We start from the raw sequence: 17,335 nt of genomic DNA on the forward strand, positions 1-17,335 counted from the left end.
ATTTGTCCAACGGGCAAGGCGTCTCGCCGAACGGGTGATGGCGTTCCGTCAACCCAGCGCGTCCTCCAAATTTTTCTCTAGATACGTTCCTAGCTTTCGCGGCACTTGCGTATACTCACATCAGCCCTCTATACAAATCTGTAGTGACATGGCTAAGCCGACCGTCTGCTTCAGAGTCTCATTTTCCTCAGTAAGCACATTGCGCACCTGCAAATTATATATGTAGTGTTCTATATTCAGTAGCTCCGTATAGTACGATATAGAATAAAATGCGTGCACATGTCAAGATGTCTCAACAGGCAAAGCTATGCCCCAGCGCTGAGATTGCTTTGTTTATGGCTTTGGTCAAGATTACTAGGAAGGAACGTTGCTTCAAAGTGAACAGCACTTTGCGCTTTTTTATTGCGATTATGCGGGGAACCACCCGCACTCAGTACGTCTCCGTGCTGACCTCAACAAGATGGGGAGGGAAGAGTCCAGTTGTGCCGAATTCTGTACCAGAACTTGCAGTATTCGACTCGATGCGCGCAGCCCACTGTTTCGTTGACGTTCAGCACTAGGTGTTGCCGGCTGGGCTGCAAGCGCCGAGGCCAGGTGGTATTGCACGACGTCCCATTTTCCGGACGGTTAGGGTTCCTGGGAGGAGCGAAAGTAAGTACAATCACGTCAAAATAACCGTGACAAAAATCCAGGTGAATATATTCGCCATAACAGCCACATCTCGCTTACTGAAGGGCGACAGCCTCCCCTATTTACCTCCTGCCTTCACCTCTCCCGCTTCAGTGCATTTCTTTGATTCCTCCATATAATACCACAGCCTTAAGCATCATCCAGCTTTGAACAGTACTACGTCTACATTGCCCCAACAGTGCTCAGACTTTTACAGCGATATCTGTTGACGGTCTAAGCTTAGACTGTTTATTCATAGACAGACAACATACGATCACGTGACAGTCACGTGACCAGAGCCAGGCATGTGAGCGTGTGCCCTTTGCCATCGTTGGGGTAGCCGATATTGACACAAGGTCTGCAGGTCTTCGGCTTTACACTGGGTATTCCAGTAATATGCGTTTGTGGGGCTAGTTGGACCATTCTCAGAATTCGTTTTTGCGCACTCAAAGACGACACAATAAGGACGAGGAAGACAGGACGGGGCGCATCTTGCAGCGCCTAAGGAAATACAATTTGTCCCAGCGAAACGGTACCGATTCATTCCTGCCGAAACATATTAATGAATGTGTAAGAAAATGACGTGAAACAGAAAACAAAAAAAAAATGTCAGTGGCTTAGCTCTGGTTAAGCCTGGATATACAAGCGAAAAGCTGCAGTTGTGCTTTGTTTGACGTCATGGCTGTCGCAGTACGCGCACAATGCACTGGGAGCACCACGGTAGCGGTGTAGATTTTGAGCCAACTCCCTCGCTACCACTTCTGGGTCTTCTTTTCTTCCTTCCATGGCGAATATCTGCGCCTCTTCTACGGCCGCCGCTGCAGCTCACGCGTGCGTTCTCGCAACGCCTCGCGAAAGAACCTTCTCTTGGGACTGCTGCGGGTACCACGCGGCAGCGGCGAAGGGTAAACCGTTGCGAGGAGGAGAAAGGAGGGGGTGGCGAGGAGGAGGAAGGGCGCGCGGCGCCAAGGGGTGGCTCACGAGAAGCGCGGTGTTGACGAGCCTAGTGAAGCTTTTCGCTTCAAAAGAAAATGTGAGATGCAAGGCTCCCAGGCGTGCAGGAGCACTGACATGCTTGCGCGGGAACTGGTTGAGGCCTACCATATTAGGAAATGTGGTAGTGCACGTGTCAATACGCCGTCTGTGGCATTGTATGACAAAGGTTTTGCCCTTCCAGATATGTTCGAGAAGAGCTGAGTCACCTGTGCCCTTCCTTTGTGCTTTTAGCGCTTATTTTATTTTGTTTGCCATGCACGTGCCAATTTATCAGATTATCGCTTCCATTTTTGGGCATAGATTCTGAATAAAATAGTTGCAAGTTGCGCCCCATCCTGTCTTCCTCGTTCTTATTGTGTCATCGTTGTGAGCTCCAGAAAAAAAGTTCTTTACGCTAGGTCTTAGGCGCCAGCACAGGATAGTCAGCAGCGGGCGATACCTTTCACTGTTTAGCGCGTAGCGTAAACACTTTGCAATTTTCCTCTCTCCCACTCTTTTTCCCTGGCACACAAAGCGTCAAATTTTTCCATCCTTTCACATCACACGTCTCCTGTTCAAGCCCGATAAAACCAGTCCATGTTTTTCGCACGTTGGAAAGCAATATGCGAGCAGTGCGCGGCGTGCCTTGCGAAGAAAGCGCCTTCTCCGAACACACAGTGCACCTTTTGAAGTCAATGCCGTGCAGTTTACATCCAGCAACAGCAAGCAGGAGGGTGCGGTGGCTACGCTGACTCGAGTATCTCCAAGGGCTAATATCAAGTAGGTGCTGGTGCGCGGTATAGCAGTATAAAATGGTGAAGTTCAAACATTTGATGATATCACTTGCTAACGCCAGGCGCGGGTTAGCAACAGCGGTATCTCACTAAGGATTGTGCCAACTTAGCTCTGGATACTCAAAAGCTTCAAGCGCAACAGGGGCTTGGCGAAGTGACCGGAGACGATATGATCACAGGGTCGACTTCCGACTGCTTATGCGGGATTGAATTACGCGTGCAACCTTTCGAGTTCCGTGCACTAGCCTTGTGAATGCCGAAGGCCTTTACTTCAATAAGACGTCGATCGCCGTGAGGTCATGGACACACTCAGTACGGCTCCGCTCAGCTCAGAGTTTCGCTATCAGGTGTCACTTGTAACGTAATGCTAATTTAACATGCATGCATTCCACATGTCGTTAACTTCCTGTCGTTCCGAGACTCAAAAACTTTGTTCTTTCCCCGCCGAGTTGCCTGATGTGTACATATTCGAAAATACTAATTAATTGCCCACTGATTTTTGTCACGTGTCATACTTATACACCGCGGGCTGTGAGGCGCAATTCAGAGGAGAGCATCAAATGATTTGGTCTACGGGTGCGGTTATTTAGGGTGCTCCGAAATGTTAGTGCATGAGGGTTCTGGCGTCTCGCCTTCATCAAAATGCGGCTGCCGAAGCCGATATTGAACTCGCGACCTTCGTGCTCAGCAGCTCATAGCCACTGCACCACTGCGGCTGCCTCTAATCGCGACCTTACGGTATACAGTTCAGCGCTGTTAATCTGCTTTAGAGCGGAAGAGGAAATCATTTTGCTCGCAGATTTCTGCTGCTCGACACAACCGCGATGCCGGGTCAATAAATTTATGGAGGGTCATGCACTGCATGCCCAGGAAAGCCGCAGCCACAAATTTGATCTTCGTAACGAGTCACAAGCAGGCTAATCGGTGCGAACATACTTAAGTGAGCCGCCGCGGTGGCTCAGTGGTTATGGTGCTCAGCTGCTGACCCAAAAGACGCGGGTTCGATTGCGGCCGCGGCGGTTGAATTTCTTTGGAGGAGAAATTCTAGAGGCCCGTGTGCTGTGCGATGTCAGTGCAAGAACCCCAGGTGGTCGAAATTTCCGGAGCCCTCCACTACGGCGTCCCTCATAGCCTTAGTCGCTTTGGGACGTTAAGCCCCATAAACCAAACCAAACCAAACCATACTTAAGTGAGAAGACCACTTGCATCACATAAATTCACCTCTTGCCAAGTTCCAGGGCATCTAGTGCAGTAGCATGACGAAGCCAATCGTCTTAACCTCTCTTCACCGTGACACGGACTGCCGCTATCGCCAAAACCGCATAACCGCAAATCATACTGATTTAAGCCTTCCCCTGGTGTTTTATATTCTTTATAGCTCAACTCTTCAGGTACCCATGATACCCTACCTTCATCCAACAACATATGGTGCTAGCTGTCTGCACTTGATTAATGCTGTTGACAAATACGCTTCTGGGACTGGCGCTGAGTATCCTTGTACACGTTGGCACTCGATGTATAGACGGGTCAAGGTCGGTAGTCAAGTCGACTGATCCAGACCTGAATGCTTTCGGGAGCTTGTGTGGTGACGACAGTTGCTGCTGCGCCCCATCATCCTTAAAAGAATTGCCACTTAACAACATGCGATATGATTAATAAGCTAGCAGATCCACCAAGCGCCTGAAGACAAGAGGCCCGTGGATCTTTGAGCAAGAATAATGTCGTGCTTTACACTGCACGCTCAATGAGAAGCTCGCGGAGCCGTTAATACAGAAACTCCTTCCAAAAATGCCCTTGATTTCGATGAACATCGTCGTCAAGTTACACGACCTGGGCAGGTCCTGCAAACGCTGAAGCTACTTTTAAGACTAACATCAGGAGTTAGTCACTCAGCGCGGAAGTACTGCCCGGCGTCCAATTACGGGAAGCCCCACGCTGCCGGACTGCAGGGCGTTGAAAACGGCTCTCTGCTCTGTGCAACGTCAGCGCAACCATAGAGATATATACGAACCCGGTCTTGGCGAAGTTTGCCCAGTAGTGCATCATGCGGCGGCTTACAGCCTTGTCATCCTGATCGTACTTCAGCGTGTCGTTGAAGGGTTCGCCGAACACAAAGGCCACCTCCGCGCCGTGCATCACACCGATCCACTGCGGCCACGGGTCGTTAGAAGCCCTTCGCGCGAATACGTACTCATACACCACCACTCCTGCTTTCATGAAGCGGTCCGCCCACTGCACAACTGGGCAAGTGAAGTGATAGTCACCTACGATAGAATCCAGAGCCGCCAATCTATCTTTTGATTCCAAAGGCACCACGCCTTTGGTGTACTGCTTCAAGACTTCGGCCATCGGGGGCTTGCCCAGCAAAGGATTCAACGCTTCGACGGCAGCCGTGAAGTTGTTTTCAGTGACATTCGGATACGGTTCTTTTACAGAAAACCCCAAAAAGTACTGCAGAAAATAGGAGCCTTCGTTTAGGTTGGAACCCAGCATAACGCTAATGTTTCTTCGAAACGCCTTGGCGATCAGCGCCCGTGGCGACTCTGGAAGGAAGGTACCGTCTGCGACTGGGACAAATGGAAGATCTATAACACCTCCATTGTAGGTTTCGTTGTACACAATATCATTTGGGTCCTTCTTGCGGAGGCAGCTCAATGTCTTATTGTCCAAGTCTGTGGGGCATCCCAAAGCACGAGCAAGTCTTCTAGCCGCTTTTCTAGCCTTTCTTTTACTTCGGAAACCCCAGGGCGCTATGGCCGAACCACTTTGAAGTATAGCCCTCTTGAAGAGCCTTCTAGAAAGAGGCGACAAGACATGCATGGCGACGCTGCATGCGCCGGCGCTTTCGCCGAACAAGGTCACGCGGTTGGGATCGCCCCCGAAGGCTGCGATGTTGTCTCGCACCCACTTGAGCGCCATGTACTGGTCATACAGCCCGGCGTTTCCGGGAAGTAAATCGTTGCCGAATGACAGGAAGCCGAGGGAGGCGACGCGGTAGTTCATCGAAACCACGATGATTCTCTGCTCTGTGACTAGTGTCCGTGCATCATAGACGTCTAATGTCGACGTGCCGCTGTAGAAGCCACCGCCATAGATCCACACAAGAACGGCCAGAGGTTGGTTGATCGGTGGGACGGGCGTCCAGACGTTTAGCTTAAGGCAATCCTCGCTCATATTATTGTTGGCGTTCCACATGACGCTGCCGCTGAAGTTGCCGTAGATTTCGTCAATGGTCTGCACGCATGAGTTCGGCTTGAGGGTGGCGTCGAACACGCCTGTCCACGGTTCTTTTGACCTGGCGCGACGGAAGCGGCGCTTTCCAATCGGTGGCTGGGCGTATGGTATGCCGTAAAAGACGCGCACTGACTTTCCCAGAGATGATTTCGTGATGAAACCCTTCACCTCACCCTTAGTAGTGTTCACCACCGTTTCCGACTTCTCTTTTTGCCTTGCCAGAAGGTTGCGAGCGTTTTCTTTTTGCAGGACAGACACGCACCGATGGATGGCGCCACTGGAAGCCAGTAGTAAGAATATTGTGGCGTGAAAGGTTTGTGAATTTTTTTGCAGCATCCTTGGTTCCTGCGAAGATAAAATGCAGAAATCAGTAGGCACTTCTACCTCCATAATGGCAGCCCCCCCCCCCCCCCCCCTTCCCCCTCGCACTATTATGCTGCATGTCCAGATTTAGTGCTGAACAGCACCAGTTAGCTGCTTAGACACATTGGGCCTGAGCCGGTTTATGGGACACTCGAAGAACAGTCTTGATACTTATGCATATGCGTCGTATGTGTACGCGGTATACAAGGTATACGCTCAAACTAATGTAGCCAATTATGCGGTCACACTGCGTCCAGCCGACCGGGAAGGCGAGCTTCCGTGCGGGCTACACGCAGACGTTACTCGTACGCAACACGTTTACCCAACCTGCGGCGCAGAGTCGCAGCTACGGCAGGTTCGGACGAAATAGACAACGGCAGAGCACGCTAGGAAATAGTTTATTGTCCTAGCGCGAGGTAAAGCACACTGCGGAAGAATGTTCCATCCGATAAAATTGAAGTTCTGGAGCTCACCAAGTCGTCGTTGTTGACTGGCGTTGGGTGCAGGGTCGGCGGGCAGAGACGGGTCCCTCGGGGCAGGTCAGCAGTGAGCAAGCCGCAAGAGAGTGTTTTCCCGCCTCGAGCTCCTCTTTTAACCCATCGGGCATTGCCCAACTAGGAGTAAAGCCGCTGCTATTGTCGCTGGCGCTTTTTTAAGTAACGCCAAACTTTGAAGTGCGCCGCTGCTTTTTTTTTTCCTTATCTGCACATGGCTTTTCCGGTTCTGATTTCCGTTTTCCGTCGGAAGTCGGCGTCCATTTTGTATCTGCTCGCGTGGAGGAAAAAAAAATTTGGCTCGTCTAGGAAACTCATCCGCCTCGGCGCAATGTAGTTCAATGTTCGAGCAAACCTTCTGTCATCGCGCTGCTACGCTGTTTCTCAGTCTCTGGAAGACTAACCTACTTTTTATGCGATCGGATCCAATCCCTGTCCCCAGGCGTCGGTCAACTTCGTAGCTTGAACGCTCAGAAATTTCGACATTTTTCACACGGTGTAATCATTATATGCGGACGCGAACCAATAGCGCGATATGCATCTTTTTCCGACACCGTTTGAAAAAATAGCACCGAAACATCAATATGGCGATGGATGAAAACAGCAGCGACGCTGCGGAGCCACGGACTCGCCCCGGGAACCGAGAAACAAAATGGCGGAGCTTTTTCCGTTCAAGACCGGAAGTCGGAAAGCTATGTGAGAAGGAAGAGCTGTGGGGGAGGGGAGGTTGGTGCTACTCATGGGTCTTCTTCTGGCGGAAATAAAGTTTCTTCACTCACTCACTCACTCATGGAGGAAGGAAAGAACTAATGAGAGGCCCTGACGCAGCCCTGACGTTCGTCCCTCCCCCTCCGTTGTTTCTCTCCTCGCTTTCTTCCTTCTCCACCGAGCTTCGGGGCGCGGGCAACGCCAACACCACCTGGCAACGCGCGGCCCGGGGGCTCGGGTAACGCCGTTTCGCTCGAAAGAGAAACTTCTGAAAGTGTAGTTGCGTTCGTTGCGTCTGTCGGAGCTAAGGCGAGGAAGAATCAGCTCTGACAGCGCTGAGGTTCGAACTGTTTTTAATTGCGCTGCTCGCGCTGCGGTCGTCTAGCCCAACTTCCTCCTTCTTGTCCGACGCCGCGTGCCATGGCCTGCGAGCCGAGCGCGGCGCGAGGGGCGCTACAGGGCTCCCCCGTATAGAGTTGGGGAAGGTGCACAGGATGGTTGCGCAGCCGAAGTTAGAGTGAGTGGAGAGCCGACGGGCAGAGGAGTGGCAATGTAGGCTGGTTTGAGTCGGTCAGCAGCCATGACGTATTCACGGCCGTTGACGTCTAACGTGCAGGTCTTCTGCGCACGATGGAGGACGCGGAATGGTCCATCGCAGGCCGGCGCTCACTGAGGGGTGGGCGGACGTGGCCACGGCGGATGAAGACATGGGTGCAGGAGGCCAGGTCCTGGCTGACGAACACGGACTGTGGGTGACGGGCGGCAGGGGTGACAGGAGTAATGTGGCGAAAAATGTTGCATAGGTCTCGGATGTAGGTGGAAGCATCGTAGATTAACGGAGGGGAGGAAGGGGAAAAGAATTCCCCAGGGAGACGCAGGGGAACACCGTAGACTATAGCTCAGCAGAAGAGCTGACGAGGTCAGCCTTCAGTGCCGAGCGAATGCCCAAGAGGACGAGGGGAAGGTGGTCGGACCAGCGTTCCCTTGGCTGATAAGTGATAATTGGGCAGCCTTCAGTTGTCGATGCAGACATTCCACCATGCCATTGGCCGAAGGGTGGCAGGCGGTCGCATGGATGTGGCGGACGCCCAGAATATTGGCAAGGGCAGTAAACAGGGCCGATTGAAACTGGCGGCCGCGGTCGGTGGTGACGACAGACGGGCGGCCGAAGCGAGAGACCCGGCCAGCCATGAAGGCTGAAGCAACGGTCTCAGCTGTAGTGTCAGCAATGGGTAACGCCTCGGGTCAGCGGGTGAAACGGTCCACGCATAAGAGGCCCCACGTGATAACGGGAGGGGGCCAACAATGTCTATGTGAACGTCGGAAAACCGTGAGTCAGACGGCACAAAAGGAGAGGCAGGCGTGACGCTATGCCGGTGAACTTTGACGCGCTGGCAGTGACGGCAGGTTCGTGCCCAGTGGCGGACGTCGGCATTGATGCTTGGCCAAAGGAAACGAGGTGGGATCAGCTTCTGAGGAAGTCTGCGTCAAGAACAGCTTGCGAGACGTCAGCGATAATGAAGATCCAGCGAAAGGTGCGGCGCAATCCAAGGTTAAGCGTAAAGGACCGTTGGCCGTACGTGCGAATGGGCGAGTTGTTGATCGCTTGAAGCGGGGAAGTCTGGTTGTTGCAAAAGCGATCTGCCCAAGAGGCCGCTATGACGCTCACATGTGCTACTGTGCCGACCAGGAAGCGAGCGCCAGTGACCTTGTCCGAAACATAAAACAGGCGGCATGCCCGTCCACCAGCACCACTTGCCGCCGTCAGTGACCGGTCGCAGCGTTTCCCGACTAGGAGCACGGGTGGGTGCACTTGCGAGCAGAGCTGCCGGAGGTACGGTGGTACCAGCATAGAGCCGAGGGCAAGGTGTCTGACCGCGCGTCAGATGGATGGGGCTCTGTAGAACGCCAAGGCGGCGGGGAGCGGCGGCGGGACCGGAAATTCAGTGACGAACGGCGTGGTAAGAGCGCGAGGCCATCGAGCCGCCTGGCAAGAGCATAAAGTCGACATTCGATGCTGGCAAGCTGGGAGTCTGCAGTAGTAGTTGAAGGCGGACTGGTCCCAGAGCTGACGTTGGGGAGCCGTGAGTAGACCGCAACACGGTCAGCGAGTTCGGCGAGCTTGTCTAATGAAACATCACCCGCATGCAGCTGCGAGGATGGGGACCATGTGTTGGGGAAGACGCTGAAGGAACAACTCACGCTGAAGGGGGTCGTGCTGAGCAGCGGAGTCTCCAAGACGCTGGAGCATGCGACGGAGGAGCTGCGAAGGGCGGCTGTCACCAAGCTCTGTAGCGCTGAGGAGCTGCTGGAGTTTGCTGCGCTCGGACGCTGACTTGCAGTCGATGATAGCCGCCTTCGACGTGTCGAAGGGTAGAGCCGAGTCCGGCGAGCTGATGACGTGCACAAAGTCCTCAGCGACGTCAGGAGGCAGGGACGACACGAGGTGGAGGAACTTAGTCTCCTGGCTGGTGATATATACGTCGCAGCTGGAAATGCGCCTCAACCTGCAGGAACCAGGCACGGGAGCTATTGGACCAAAATGGCGGCTGGGACGCGGCCATCGAAGCACACAGAGGCTGAGCGTTCGGAGACGGGTCGTCGCCGGTAGGAAGGGTGGGGGAGCCAGGGTAATCCATGTAGGAGGATGGGGTTGCGTGTTCGAAGCCGGGTCGCCAAATCTGTCGGAGCTAAGGCGAGGAAGAACCAGCTCTGACACCGTTGAGGTTTGGTTTCGTTTATGGGGTTTAACGTCCCAAAGCGACTAAGGCTATGAGAGACGCCGTAGTGGAGGGCTCCGGAAATTTCGACCGCCTGGGGTTCTTTAACGTGCACTGACATCGCACAGCACACGGGCTTCTAGAATTTCTCCTCCAAAGAAATTCAACCGCCGCGGGACACCGTTGAGGTTCGAACTGTTTTTAATAGCGCCGCTCGCGCTGCCGTGGCCTAGCCCAACTTCCTCTTTCTTGTCCGACGCCGCATGCCATGGCCTGCGAGCCGAACGCGGCGCGAGGGGCGGTATACGTCGTCAGCGCGTTTTTGAGACGGCCTTGGAAGTGGAGTTCCATAAGCCAGCTTAGTGTTTCACGCTGCAAGTCACGTACACGACTTTCCAGTTTCTTAAGTGAGCATTTCATCGGTTCATCTGCTTACGCCATGCAAGCGAAACGTACTGTGCAACGTACAATTACGCGCTTGCTCGAAAAGTAAGCTCCGTCGAAAGACGTGGGCCGACACCGTGTACCCTTGGCGTCGTCGCATCTAGTCCGACTTGCGAGTGGTGCAATCCTTACGCTCTTGGTGAGAGACAAGCTTGACAACGAACTGAAGTGCAGCATGAATGTACCGAGTGTGCTCATAAGTGCAGCATTAAGAACGTTATTAGTAAGAAATCTGTGTGCTGAGAGTGCAGTACGGAACATCGTGATGCAAATACATGCATCATACCTCGTATAATGTCCTGCTTCGCTCTCGCTAGATATTTATTGAACAATGATTGATAGGGTCAGTGAGTAATTGAGACCGCTGGAGGAGTACATGCACGATAGTGAAAGCTGGATAGCAATTGTTTATCGAAAATTTTCATGAGTTAAGCTTATTCAGGTAATGAATATTGTACACTTGTATTTTGCATAAATCTCCAGGCTGACTCCACTGTACGTTTTCTTAAATAAATTCTTCATCTGTCTGTCTTCAAATTATTCAGGTTCTTCATTGAAACCTGAAGATGGGTATCTTATGTAAATTGCACATGTTGTTATTACAGCAGCAAGAATATTGTAGTGTGAAAGGTTTGTGAATTTTTTTGCAGCATCCTTGATTCCTGCGAAGACAAAATGCAGAAATCAGTAGGCACCTCTACCTCCATAATGGCAGCTCTCCGCACCACCGCGCTATTATGCCGTATGTCCAGCTTTAGTGCTGAACAGCACCAGTTAGTTGCTTAGGCACTTTGTTTTGTGGCCGAGCCGTTTCGAATTACGGGACACTCGAAGAAGTCTTGATACTTATGCATGTGCGTCGTATGTGCACGCAGTATAGGAGGTATATGCACAAACTAATGTAGCCAATTATGGGGTCAGGGGTCACTCCGCGTCCAGCCGGCCGGGAAGGCGAGCTTCCTTACCGGCTGCACGCAGGCGTTACTCGTACGCGACATGTTTCTCCAACCTGTGGCGCAGAGCCGCAGAAACGGCAGGTTCGGATTAAATAGATAGCGGCAGAGCACTCTAGGAAATAGTTTATTGTCCTAACGCGAGGTAAAGCACACTACGGAAAAATGTTCTATCCGATCAAATTGAAGTTCTGGAGCTCACCAAGTCGTCGTTGTCGACCGGCGTTAGGTGCGGGGGTCGGCGGGCAGGGAGGGGACCCTCGGGGCAGGTCAGCAGTAAACAAGCGGCACGAGAGCGGTTTCCCGCCGCTAGCTACTCTTTTTAACCCCTCGGGCATTGCCTAACTAGGAGCAACCGGTCGCTCACAGGCTCAGGCATGCAACCCTTCCCTAAGTGGCCAGCGCTCTGTCGTGCCGTAACGTCATTGTTGGGAAAGGGGAGAGTAGCCGGAGTGCCTTCTCTCCACACCTGGCGGCGCGCGCGCCTCCTCGTCTAGAGTGACTCCGGCGCGGTCGCCACTGGCGCGGGGTACGAGGAGGGATACCAGTGTATCCCACAGTGTACACGACGCTTTGAAAGGTATCGTTTACGATCGATTAACGAAACGTTTCAGAGCGCTGCCTGGGGTGTCACTGCCCCAGAGATGCGTTTAATTGTTATAGGCCTCCTGCAGTGGAGTTTTGAGAAGGATGCCTCGGTATGTGCTACCAAAGGTGGTACATATACAGTAACTCTACCTCTCCCTATGCTGCAGCGCCATGGAACGAAGTGAGCCGTTGGATGGGGCTACCCTATCTGCAGAAAGCGTTCTTCGTTGAAAACGTGTCTTTGTTTAGTCACTGAAAGGTGTGACATGCTTAACGGCGAGCAGCTCGTTAGGTCAGTACAAATGTTTCTGTTTTGATATTCAGCTATCGGTATCTTGTGTTAGCGGCGGCCAAGGACCTTATACAAATTATACTGGTAATTTACTTTCCCATTGCTCACAGGGCTGTGAAAAGACGACGTGTGTACAGGAAAACAGCGCCCGCACTTTTCCGTGACATTTTCAGCTTCTATACGTGCGGCAGTTAGCTGAGATGTATGACTACTTTCTTTATTTTCTTATTTGCTCGACAAATGCTAGGCCCTAGTCAACCCAAGTATATGTAATCAGCTTCCTGCGACAACATCCGCTCCAAAACTAGACCCCCCGCACCCCCCTGTTCCGCGCTTCTTCCTTCCTCGCACAGGAGTGATGAGCTCGGATTTTATTCCTTCATCAAACCTAACCGCGCTTGGTCGAGCAGGACAACTGCTGTAACTATCTTAAACCTATCTTGTATACCTTGAGGTCTTAGCTGGACGTAAGCTAAAGTATGTTTTCTCAAAGACATTTGTGAGTAAACTTTTGTGAGTGACTGGCACCCTCGACAAGTATCTTTCCACTCAAGCTCCCAGAAGCTTCTGCAAAACCAAACAGTGGCAGCAATGACTAAAAGTTCTATAATTCTCAAACGAAAACATTTGACAGAAGTATGTCTGGCTGGGAAAATTAATTTAGGAGAAAGAACACTGGCGCCGACCAAGTTAATTTTTTGAAAAACACGACGTTTCGGGACCGGCTTGGTCCCTTTTTCATGGTGTGGCACACTCCATGGTGTGTGGCGTCAGTAATCTTTCTCCTAAATCTAGAATTCTGTGTTGGAACAGCGGCAAGGATATCAGTTCTTTGATTGAAGCATTTCTGTCTGTTCAACGCATCGTGTCTGCAGTTCCACTTTCAAGTTAGAGTTACGCTGGGGCCTAATCCTATCAAATCCTATCCTATCAAATTTTTCTGCCGAGAGAAATCCCATAGTACGGCTTTTTGTGCCTTTGTTGGTGCTCTTTTTCTGCGGCAGGGGGCGCGTTTTTGCTGAGAAACTGGGGTTCCTCGGTGCCAGCGCCGGCGCTTGCATCGTTCTGATTCAGACCCGTGACGACATTGTGTGCTTGGGATGCCGCCTGATCATGGTAAGGAACTGGCGTGAGAAGTGGCACAGTCTCAAAGGTCAACAAAGAAACTGTGTTTGACATCCGCACATCATCATCATCATCATCATCATCATCATCAGCCTGACTACGCCACTGCAGGGCAAAGGCCTCTCTCATGTCTCTCCAATTAATCCAGTCATTTGCCAGCTGCGGCCACCGTATCCCCGCGAACTTCTTAATCACATCCGCTCACCTAGCTTTCTGCCGCCCCCTGCTACGCATGCCTTCTGTTGGAATCCACTTCGTCCGAGTCACACTGCGGAAACACAACAAAGACATCGACCAAACACGTTCGCAAGCGAGCCGTCAACAAATCGCCTAACCAACTTGTCCCACAACTTCTTGTCACACTGCGCGAATGGCAGAGAAACGAGACAGGTTGCTGCCAGAGCCATATAATATATTGCTCCGGTTGCCGCTGTGTTGCCTCGGTATGACAGCTTTCAAGAACCAGAACAATAAACAAACATCGTTCGTGGATCCGGTTGGCCTTGTTCGCCGGCCAGGCGAATTTCCTTGTGACACCGCACCAACTGAAGCAAGCACTTTGCGGTGATTCACCGCTTTTGTGCCTTTCGTGCTTGTAAACGTCGTGTGCAAAGTGCAAAAAAGAGCGTTTCCTTTCGTCGCAATGCTGTCTGCCGCGGTACGGCGTCTTGCAGGCGGGCGCATACAAACGGGAAAGGACTTGCAATTACAATAATTGGAAGATTCCAGAACAATTAAATTTACGCACTTTGCGTCAAGTGAAAATTGTTTGGTTTATGGTCTAGGGGGGTTTAAAGTCCCAGAGCGACTTAGGCTACGAGGGACGCCGTAGTGAAGGGCTCCGGAAATTGCGACCGCCCGGGGTTCTTTAACGCCACCCGATGGCTCAGCGGTTATGGCTCTCGGCTGCTGACCCGCAAGACGTGGGTTCGATCCCGGCCGCGGCGGCCGAATTTCGATGGAGGCCCGTGTACTGTGCGATGTCAGCAAGGGCGTCCGCAGAATTTTTTGCAGGGGGGGGGGCCCCATTGGTTGTTGGCGCCGGAGGGGGGGGGGGGGGGGGCATGTTCGTAGCAAAAGGCACTATTTGCGGAGTAAATTTATTTATTTATATATAAATAAAAAATAAGTGAAATACACACATGAAAGAAAAATTACAAACAGCAAATTAAAGCGTGGCTAGGAGAGATACATTGGAGTTTATTAACGAAGAAACAATTAAAATTAATAAAAATGCAAAAAGATACTGTCACTTCGTGGAGAAGAGTGCTCAGTCTTGCTGCATACGGGTTCTCGACTCACCCGGATTGATGACCAGCACACAGCACAATATGTTCTCAAACACGCAACTACAGTCACTCAGTCAGTATTCCATGAACAGCAACTGTAGGCGCCTCGGATTTTTCTGGGCGAATTGCGTGATTACACAGGTGATAAATTCATTTCTGTGCTTCATTACACGTTCTCGGTGCACACTCATCACACACATTGATTGGAAAAACGGTTGAACGCGTAAGTTGAAAACAAAAGATGACTATATATACAACGAAAACTTGTTTACAAGATAAATGCACGCTCGCAACTTCATACACCTCGCTCCATCTTGCTCGCGCATCCGCACAGTCGAGCGACCGCACACACACTGCTCGCCGCTCGTCGTTTTCTCGTCCGCTGTCTTGGTTGTTCTCAGCTTCGTTGACAACCGGCTAATAAAAACACCGAAGCACGAACACAGAGGCGCGCGCACGTGAATGCGCACTTTGGGGGTGAAAGGAACGCCGCGCGACTTCCGAGGGGAAGGGACACTCGCCACTCCGGTCGGAAAATTTGTTTTTGTGTTTTTTATGGGGTTCAGAGCCCCAAAACGACTCAGGCTATGAGGGACGGAGTAGTACAGAGTTCCGGATAATGTCGACCACCTGGGTCTCTTTACCATGCACTGACATCGCACAGTACATGGGCGCTATTGTGATTTGAGGCCCAGCCAGAGGTGACAGGCGAGCCAGGCAGGCGCCATCGGGCTGCGTTGCAACCAAAGGCGCTGGTTTTCGGAGAAGACGCAAGGAACGCTGGTGGGGGGGGCGCCTCTGGAGACTGCGTCGCCGTGAACAAAAGCAACTGCTAATCCCCTTTGCCGAAGATTCTGAAAGCGGCGCCTCTACCGAACTGCGCTCTCCCGTGGATCGCAGGAGACAGTGAGCGGCGGCGGCGCCAACTCATCGCCCGCTTGGCCCTGAACAGCCCGACAAAGCGGGGGTGGACACGGCTGATTTGTCCTTCCCTCCGTGTCGCTATCTCTCTAGAGATCAAAGAGACAGACACCCATCTCAAGACGGCTCGAAACACATGCTCGCCGGTGCCGCTCCTTCAGCGGAGCTAACGATGGCGTGGTTTGAAAACGGGCGAACGGCGCGCGCCCGGACGCGGCATTTCGCAGATGTGACCCAAAGCGTGGAAGCGGGGCTGCTTTTACCCTTTTGGCTGAACGCACCACCGCCCCTGGCGTGCGGCCATCACTCACGGTTCGAGTGAGTGATTTTCCAGGGGGGTGCAGGCGCCCCCCCTTGCCCCCCCCCCCCCCCCCCCCCCCTCCGGACGCCCATGGATGTCAGTGCACGTTAAAGAACCCCAGGTGGTCGAAATTTCCGGAGCCCTTCACTACGGCGTCTCTCATAGTCTTAGTTGCTTTGGGACGTTAAACCCTAACAAACCAAACCAAACAAACGGGAATGCTGCCGTGGCCACCGTCGGCTGGCGGATGCGGCCGCCGTGGAGAAGCAAGTTTCCTACGATACCCGTAGCATTTTAGTGAGCAAGCGTACACTTCTGACGAACGCGGCTCTGTACAGAGCCAAAAGGAATGCCTTGTGCCGGGCACTGCCTCAGCCGCGAGCTCCAGCAGTGTCCTGACAAGGTTGTGCGCGAGAACAACCCGTGCGGAAGCCGGCATACGGCGTGAATATGCCGCCGTCGCTCTCGTGCCGCCAGGAAAGTGACCTTATCGCGATTACTGAAGAGATGCACTTTCTGTAGGATATAACAGACCCAAAATAACAACGGCGGGATCTGAAGGAATCTTTGTTTAAGAGATAGCTAGTTGGGAGCGTATTTCGCAGGTGAGCACGAGTTACCTTTCCTGCTATTTTTGAACGATTGTAAGAAACGCAAGAAAGAACAATGGAAGGTTTTTGCAGTAGCAGAGTATCGAGAATCGAAACTTTCACGCAGTGATTTGCGCAGGGATACAAGTCCGCACCTGCCGCGCTCACGTCACGAGCAGAGCGCAGCGACTGACCTGAGTGATGATGTTTTTGCTGGGCGTTCGCGCTCGACGACTTCGCTGCGCTGGAGTTGTACATCCACTGTCGCTTGGGACAGCGTGAGCCGAGCCGTTTTGCTTTTCTTTTTCTCCCAGTTGTCAGAACAAAAGAACGGTGCCGTCAGTAAACAGGCGCGGATACATTGTGTGTTGCTCATAGGCGAGCTTGATCGATCGACGAATGCGCTGGGACAATTTGAGTTGTTTCTCATGACCACGAGGAGCAAGGCGTTTGGACGCTTTATCGCTTGCAGTTTTTGCTGTCCTTATGCCGATTAACGCGTAGGTGGCGAGCCCGTAGCTTTACTGGCTGTTGGATGCTGCCATATTGGATTTCATATTCAGACAGGTGGCGTAGACGCAAGGCGGGTCTGAGTGGATACCAGTGTCAGAGGCTTTTGTTAAGCAGCAGACATGTTTTGGGTAATAGAGAATGATGATATTAAACTTTAAAATTAATACCAAGTTCGAACCTTTGCTCTCCTCCCGCACTTTCTCCGTGACTGCGCCGTCTTCGACGCCCATGTACACCCCCTGTCAAAAGTATACGGCCCAAGGGGTTTGCTTGTGAGGCCTGCTGTATGCGTCGTTATGAATTCTCAGCGACTGTAACCTCTTGAAAGATTAATGGCTTCGCGTCATCAGTCCTCACAAGCT

At 52.2% G+C, this 17,335-nt stretch overlaps 1 protein-coding gene and 1 pseudogene across 3 annotated transcripts; both read right to left on the reverse strand.

Annotated features, from left to right (window-relative positions):
* Positions 1-397: 397 nt before the first annotated feature.
* Positions 398-16,792, reverse strand: LOC149336057 (acetylcholinesterase-like). 3 transcript variants are annotated; one of them, XM_089552546.1, is made up of 4 exons: positions 16,655-16,710; positions 13,565-13,627; positions 4,450-6,017; positions 398-636 (listed from the first exon to the last, which is right to left on the reverse strand). In XM_089552546.1, exons 3-4 carry the CDS (start codon positions 6,006-6,008, stop codon positions 453-455), a joined length of 1,743 nt encoding a protein of 580 aa, XP_089408672.1. In that variant the 5' UTR covers positions 6,009-6,017; positions 13,565-13,627; positions 16,655-16,710; the 3' UTR covers positions 398-452. The 3 variants fall into 3 exon arrangements, with proteins under 3 accessions (XP_089408672.1, XP_089408670.1, XP_089408671.1); XM_089552544.1 differs by lacking the exon at positions 13,565-13,627 and having other exon boundaries at positions 16,655-16,792; XM_089552545.1 differs by lacking the exons at positions 13,565-13,627; positions 16,655-16,710 and adding an exon at positions 6,509-7,266.
* Positions 7,722-11,108, reverse strand: LOC149336058 (uncharacterized; annotated as a pseudogene).
* Positions 16,793-17,335: the final 543 nt, after the last annotated feature.

This window comes from Amblyomma mixtum, chromosome 7 (assembly GCF_055824585.1).
Source record: "Amblyomma mixtum isolate Tamu chromosome 7, ASM5582458v1, whole genome shotgun sequence".
Classification (NCBI taxonomy): domain Eukaryota; kingdom Metazoa; phylum Arthropoda; class Arachnida; order Ixodida; family Ixodidae; genus Amblyomma; species Amblyomma mixtum.

Coding starts and splice junctions, on each gene's coding strand:
- LOC149336057 (XM_089552544.1), bottom strand. CDS start 6,008: ATGCTGCAAAAAAATTCACAAACCTTTCACGCCACAATATTCTTACTA. Junction 637..4,449: donor GCAAACTTCGCCAAGACCGG/GTTCGTATATAT, acceptor CGCTCCTCCCAG/GAACCCTAACCGTCCGGAAA.